This window comes from Thalia democratica, chromosome 2 (genome assembly GCF_965202585.1).
Source record: "Thalia democratica chromosome 2, ktThaDemo2.hap1.1, whole genome shotgun sequence".
Lineage (NCBI taxonomy): Eukaryota > Metazoa > Chordata > Thaliacea > Salpida > Salpidae > Thalia > Thalia democratica.
In genome coordinates this window covers 81453006-81460807 of record NC_139166.1, presented here as the reverse complement: position 1 = coordinate 81460807, position 7802 = coordinate 81453006, and the positions used below count along the sequence as shown (strand labels likewise).

General features: G+C 27.0%; 1 protein-coding gene across 1 annotated transcript; it reads right to left on the bottom strand.

Annotated features, from left to right (window-relative positions):
* Positions 1 to 7039: 7039 nt before the first annotated feature.
* On the bottom strand, positions 7040 to 7453 carry LOC145829013 (histone H3.3A-like). The gene has a single exon (XM_082936754.1). The coding sequence runs from the start codon at positions 7451 to 7453 to the stop codon at positions 7040 to 7042; it is 414 nt and encodes a 137-aa protein (XP_082792880.1).
* Between the last annotated feature and the right edge of the window lie 349 nt (positions 7454 to 7802).

Sequence of the window (7802 nt, the reverse complement as noted above, 5' to 3'; positions counted from 1 at the left end):
CAACACTTGTAACAGCTATACTAGAAAGTTTATTTTTCGTTTTGGGGATTTAGTTGATCCCCTTGTAAACTATATAGTTTAAACTTATTTAGATTAATCAAGGTATAATATTTTTTGATAAGGATATCTTGAGTACTCGTTTCTATAAAGCTTTTTATAGGGTTTATGTTTTGTTTAAGGGAAATGTAAACGAAACATATTATGTTATAGTACTTAGTATCTTAAAGCTAAAACTCAGTTTTGTAGTTTAGTATGGTATAGCCCTTTTTTAAATATTAATGCTCAACTAATCGATAAAGTAATCATGTTAAAGATAAAAATTGTAATAACTATTTTACTTATTTTTCCAAAAAAAAAATGTTTTGCAAATGTCAAAAAAAAAGTTACTAATAGAAGAAAATGATGAATACTGTAGTATTAGTAATACTTTTAATGTTTTATTTTATTCTAATGACATATTGCTAAATTTCCTGAAGCTTTAGAAAGAACTTAAGATTAATTCTTTTTTAATTTTTTTTTGTTTTAATAAACGTACAAAATTGTTCACAAAAAAACAAATATAAAAATACTAAGTCAGCTAGCTGTTGCAGTATTATATCAATTTTTTTTATTTCTAGGTGTCAAAGTATTTATTCATTTTAACGAAGATATAGTTCTATATGTTTAACAACAATACTTTTATTTTTACTTTTTTTACTAAAGTTTTTTTTTTTACCAATAGTTATAGTTTAGTTATATTAATTTGTATTGAAAATTTAGTTGAAAATTAGAAAAAAATAACTTATACAACTAAACTGAATCTTCATAATCAAAACTTTAAAAATATGACGCATAATATAAAATCAACAATCTTGACACATCTATTTATGTCGTTACTATTTAAGAAACTAAGCTACTACGAAGTTTATTCTCGATAATATTTTACGTTGATCAACTCCCTATGTAAAATAGTTACAAATTGCTCTTAACAAACAAAACAAACAAAGTTGTTCTTAAAAGCTTAAAAGTAATTAACAGAAATATAGGTACTTTCTCTAGAAAATGTCAACCGGTATAACAATAACCAATTGATATTAGGTGTTTTATATTTTTAGTTGGACATATTTTATTCAAATCTACATAAAGGTTGTATAGACATCTGAGCCTATTTGAAAAATATAAATGTAAGAAATAGCTAACTAAATATTTACCATTAAAGTAGAAATTTGTTTTTCAATCAATAGTAGTTGACATACTTATGTTTATAGTGATTTAAAATTAATTTAAACATTGTTTTTTTTTACCTTCATCAGTGTTTGAATCATGTAAAGTAATGAAAAAAAGATCTTTTAAATAAAATAAATTAGAAATACCATATTTTTCTAAACTATTAATGTATTTACTTTAAACCATTTAAAACATTTTTTGCTTTACTAGGCAGCATCTTAATTTGCGGATGTTTAAGTTTGGTATGCTATTGTATCAATTTATTATCCTTGTTAGTTTTAACTATTTATCATTATTATTATTTTATCTATTGTTTGAAGTGTACTTTACTATTGAAATTATTTTGCTCTGAAAAGTATTTGATGTCTCGTAAACATTAAGTTTAACAAAAAAAAGTTTTAGGAACTAACAATAGTTTTAATCTAGTTTAAATTAAATAAAGTTATAGTTACTTTAATGATGTTTATAAATTTAAACCACCTTAAAAGTACACAATGGTGATAAAAATAATGTTTGTTTCACTATTTCTTAAAAATTAAATGTTTTATCAAAACAGTTAAAATAAAAATAAGAAAGTTTAAAAAATATTTTTTTTACTATAATATATAGTTTAATCCTTGCTTGTTTAATATAGCTAATAATAGCATTAAATGACGGTATTTAAACAAATATATTTTTCAAAACTAACATGTTGAACAAAGTTTTTAAAATTCTTTTAATTAAAAAGTCGAAACAATCTAGCTTTGTTTTTTTTTTTGTTTTTCTTTTGATAAGTTTTCGGTTGAAATCTCATGGTATCACAACTTAGAGTTTATAAAGTATATCTATTTAATTTGCTTATTTCAAATGTATTTAAATTATAAAACGAGGTAAGGCATTTCTATAAAATGTAACATAAAGAAAAAAATAAATGGGAAAACTATAAAAATTCCACTAGTGGCCGCTATAACTGACCATTAGACGAGGTTCGTAACGATGCTATATATAATAAAATTCTTTAGACAATTATTAATTTATAATTACAGCATCCGAGGTAGCAACAAAGCAATAAAGAACGTCCCGGCTGACGGCAAGAAAAGAGTAATGTTTCGTCGCAAGGAAAACTTCAGAATGTACAGTAGTGCTTAAGCAAGTTCATCCTGATACTGGAATTTCAAGCTTGGCCAACAGCAGTCGCGAAACTCAAGCTGTTGTTGCCTGGTGAGTTGGTTAAACACGCAGTCTCTGAAGGTACCAAAGCATTTGCTAAGTACACTAGATCAAAATAAAAGTTTTTTTTTCAAACCAGGTCTTTTTTAAAAGCCACTTATATTTTCGACTTTAGTTATATTACAAATTAATTAAGTTGAACCAGATAGTATGCAAAACTACGAAACTTTGAATTCATTCTGTAAAGTAGAACTTATTTTATTAATAAAGTAATATGGCTAGTTATAGATTTGTTTATATTTTTGTTTTATTGTTTAAATTTTTGTTTATTATATAAATTTTTATTAAATTATGCTTTTTTTTAATATACAATTTAAACAAAATAATATCTTTATTCATGATATGTATAAAATAATACATGTTGTATACAACAACTATATCTAATAAAATAGTTTGAGAAGTAAATTTGTTTAAAGTTCACAAAGCATATTTTGACCTTTAGTGGTCGATAAAGCAATTTTATTAGCCGAGGTTCGTAACCACTACTAGAAATAAACAGATTTGAAGATATTTTATTATTCATCAAAAAATTATATCAGAACGTTTAAGCCTTAAACGTATTAAAATTTAAATCGTTGTATGGGTATTCAAGAGTCAAGGACGTACTTTGTACGGATTCGGAGGTTATTTAATCTTAAATACCTCGGCTCTTTTAACAGCCTCCCCAGCTATTAAACTTAAAAGAACTATGTAAAAAACTATTTTTATATTAAAACATTTTACTAATTTTGTTTTCTACAATCACTTATTTTGTATTTATTAATTTTATTTTCTACAATCAGTTATTTTTTATTTATTAACTTTATTTTCTACTAACAAGATTTATATTTTTGTTTTTGTTTAAAAATAACTTTAGTTATACTCGGTAGCCCAAAAGCCGAAAGCTGCTCTTAAAATTTCCTGTAAATAAGTTTATGAGGGCTATTGATAACAATTATATTTCACCAAACAGAGAATACTTAGTTTAACTTATTTAGTTTGTAACAAAGATTAAATGACCTTAGTTAGTAAAATTATTTCCCAAATATTAAAAATTGAATTATTGAGATGGAAAGAGTATAAAATAAAAGTTTACGTTAATTTTTCTTCTTAATTTACAAGTTGAAAACTTATCGAATATACAAATTTAAACATTTTTTGGCTACTTTAACCTTAAACTTACTTAAATTTTTTTCGAATAAAACATTTAAAGTTTCTTTAAAACGCTTTGCTGCCTCTAGTGTTATACTTACATTGCATAAGTCGGTTATCATGAAAATTTGTGCGAATAGCCAATTGTTTTCCTTGTTTCATTATTTTAAGCCGGCCCACACATAACAAACTGCCTGCAAATCAACTGGAGTAAAAGCTGCTCGCAAGCAAATTGACACCAAGGCTGCCATAAAAAATGCACCATCAACTGGAGGTTTTAAAAAGCCTCGTCGTTACCGCTCAGGTACCGTTGCGCTTCGTAAGGTCTGTCGTTATTAAACTCAACTGAGACCTAAATTATAGCTCATTATTTCATGTAGACGAATTTAGCTAGTACAGAATGATAAAACTAAAGTTTAATAAATTATATAAAACTTAGTCTAATAACTATAGCAGAAAGTGTTTTTACAAAGCAAACAGTACTAAATGCTGAGAAATTTGTAAACGCTTTAAAGCAATTTAAACCGGTGTATTTTGAAACTTTTGAAATTCACTCGTTCATTCTTTTTTATCATCATTAGTTTCAAACTTTTTTTTTGTTATCGGAACTTTGAATAAAGAGATTTTTGATTTATTGTACTAAAAGTAAAATAAAATTGCTTGTACTTGAAAAAAATATTTAAAATACAAAATGACTGTTTTTCACTCTTTGTTGTTTTTAACATATGTTTTCTTGTGTATTTAATGGTTTTTTTTTAGTAGCAAAGTTTAAACTCATTTAACTTAACCATATTTTTATAAAAACATTATATATAAAACTAAAGTATCAAAACTATTTTTAAAAAGTAGAACATAAAAAATTGAAACTTTAGTTATTTATTGTATTAATAGTATGCGCTTATACATTAATAAGATAACATTAAAATAAATTAATCTGTTTAGTATTTTACCGATTTTTTTGAAATAAGCTGAACAAATACCTGCTTTACTTTAGCGCTTTTTGATAACTTAATTCATAAAAACTAATTATTTTTAACTACTTACATTATCATAATATTTTGAGTATTAGAATGTTTTTATTTCTAATCGTTTTTTCTAAAAATTATAACCTTTTTTTTCCAAATTAAAGATCTAAGTTAATCAAAATTCAAAAATAAAGGAATCCCTTTCACATAAATATTATTTTTGAAAGTATTTATAAAAAATAAAGTCTTACGTAACTTGTTTTTGGACTAGTACTTATGAAAGAAATAAGAAGTGTTATACTACTTGAAAACTAAATTTAAACAATTTAAAGTAAAATTAATCTATAAAATGTGCTTTACTATTGAAATATTATCGCTCTTGAAAAATACTTGATGTATTGTAAACATTTAGTTAAACGAATAGAAATTTTAAAAACTTAAAAAACTTTTAATGTAGTTTTAATTAATTAAGTTTATAGTTTTTATAATAATATTTTTAAGTTTTAACCACCTTAAATGTATAACATTGTGATAAAAATAGTGTTTCTGTCATTCTTTTATTTAATTAAAATATTATATTAAAACTACAAAAATCCAAGTTGAAGAGGTTTAAAAGAAAACTAATAATACTTTTTTTTTTAAATATTATTCAATCCTTACTTGTTTAAATTAGCTAATAGTAGCATTAAATACCGATATTCTAACAACAATAATTTTTTAAACTAATATGTTTAAGAAAAAACTAAAATGCATTCAAATATAAAGTCATAAAATTCTTTTTTTAATTCCTTTGATAAGTTTTGGAATGGAATCTATTTCTATGACAACGTCTAGTTTATAGAGTAGATTTCATTCATCTTCCTCCTTTTAAATATTTTTTAAATTTTAAAACGAGATAAGCCATTGCTATTAAACGTAACATAAAGAAAAAGGAATAAGAACTCTAAAAGATCCACTAGTGGGCGTTATAATTTACCATTAGACGAGGTTCGTAACGATGCGATATAAAATAAAACTCTTATTCAACTATTAATTCACAATGAAATCAAAGCAGTAAAATACGTTCCAGCTGACGGCAGAAAGATAGGCAGATCTCGTCGCAAAGAAAACTTCAGCATCTACGTATACAATATGCTCAAGCCACTACATCCTGATACTTGAACTGCCAGCAAGGACATGACCTTGATTTAAGCGAAAATCCGCCTGTTTTTCTACAACAAACGATCAACCACAAGCATTCGTGAAACTCAAACTGCTGTATGTCTTTTGTTGCCCGGTGAGTTGACTAAACACGCTGTCTCTGAGGGTACAAAAGCAGTAACCAACTACACCAACTTGAAATGAATACTCTTTTTTTTTTAATTACGCTCTTTTAAGAGCAAACAATATTTTCAATTTTAGCTATATTACAAATAAATTAATTTGTACCCGATAGTTTGTAAAAAAGAGAGTTTTATAATGTATTCTGTAAAGTAGAGCTTTTTTGGTATTATGAAAAATTAACACATATATTTAAAGACTGTTTTATATAAATAATTTTGTTAAGTTTACCTTTATTTCATTTTATAATTAATATAATATGTATATTATGAAACGATTTGAGAAGTAAAATTAATAAAAGTTCACAAAGAACAGTTTGACCACTTGTGGGCGATAAAGCAATTACATTAGCCGAGGTTCGTAACCAGTACTACATATAAACAGATTTGAAGAAAGTTGTTCATTCATCAAAACATCATGTCAGGAAGCAGTAAGGGATTAACACATCAATCCTAGCCAAAGATAGGTTCATCAAGTGTTTTATTTCAGTTTACTGTCAGTCGTAACACCCGTCTGCTGAGAAACGGTAAATACAGTGAACTTGTTAGTGCCGGAGCACCAGTCTACTTGGCAGCAGTATTGGAATACTTGATCGCTGAAGTGCTCGTCAGAGGTCAGAGTTTGAAACTTACAAAAGATAAGAAAAGATCTTAGGTGTTTTAAATGGTAGTTTTTTAAAGAAACTTGGTAAAGAGGGCCATAGCTGTTTCATTTTTTTATGGGGGTAACTTGAAAAAATATTGGAAAACCCTGATTTAGAAATTGATAATAAGTTTTAGTTTAATATAGTTTTTCATCTACTACCAATTCATTTAACTTATATAACAATTTCACAATCGCTGTTTATTTTTTTAAGTAAAAGTAAATAAATTTTACTACAACTTCTTTTTTAAAACCAGATGAGAATACTTAGTTTTATACTATGAATCGTGTTTACTAATTTAAATTAAAGCTATAAAAGTTTTTAGACAAATAAAACACTGTTTACCACTTGTTAAACACTTTTAGTTTTTTGTTGAATTTATTAAATTACCTACATAAATTTAGAAACACTTGGAAATGTTATCTAATGAAAAATACAACTTGTAGTTTAATTGTATTTATTTTTTATTAAGGTCCAAACTAAATTTACACTTTAAATTTATATAGTTGGTGGCCCTTAAAAGGGCCGTGGGGCCGGTGTTTGAAACACCAGATATTTTGTGCTTTTAAGCACCACGTTCACCACGAATGCGGCGAGCCAACTGGATATTCTTTGGCATGATTGTCACTCGTTTGGCATGGATGGCGCACAGGTTGGTATCCTCGAAAAGTCCGACCAAGTAGGCTTCGGAAGCTTCTTGCAAAGCGCCGATAGCCGCACTCTGGAAACGCAAGTCGGTCTTGTAGTCTTGAGCGATTTCACGCACAAGACGATGGAATGGAAGCTTGCGAATCAAAAGCTCAGTGGACTTCTGGTAACGACGGATCTCACGAAGAGCCACGGTACCTGGGCGGTAACGATGAGCCTTCTTGACTCCACCGGTGTTTGGTGCACTTTTGCGTGCAGACTTGGTGGCGATTTTCTTGCGGAGAGCTTTTCCTCCAGTTGATTTGCGGGCGGTTTGTTTTGTGCGGGCCATTGTTGTCTCGACTGTAGAATCACTCTAAACTGTTACTTACATATTCTCAATGCGTTACGGACGTAAACGAAGTGTTACCGATTTTGGACTTTTTTAATTCATGTTTGATTCTTTTTTGACTTTAGTTAATAAGTTTTCAACAAAGGTTGAGAAAATCAGGCGTTTGTTTTCACTAATAAAAGATTTATATATTTTTATTTCTAAATAAAGCTTTCAAATTAAACTTCAGGTAAATGTAAAACGGATAAACTTTTGAATGAAAAAAGGTCGGCTTTATATCCTACACATATATGAATGAAACTAATTGATAAGTTTGCGCTAAACTTTTGTAACAACATTTAACAACAAA

Coding starts and splice junctions, on each gene's coding strand:
- LOC145829013 (XM_082936754.1), bottom strand. CDS start 7,453: ATGGCCCGCACAAAACAAACCGCCCGCAAATCAACTGGAGGAAAAGCT.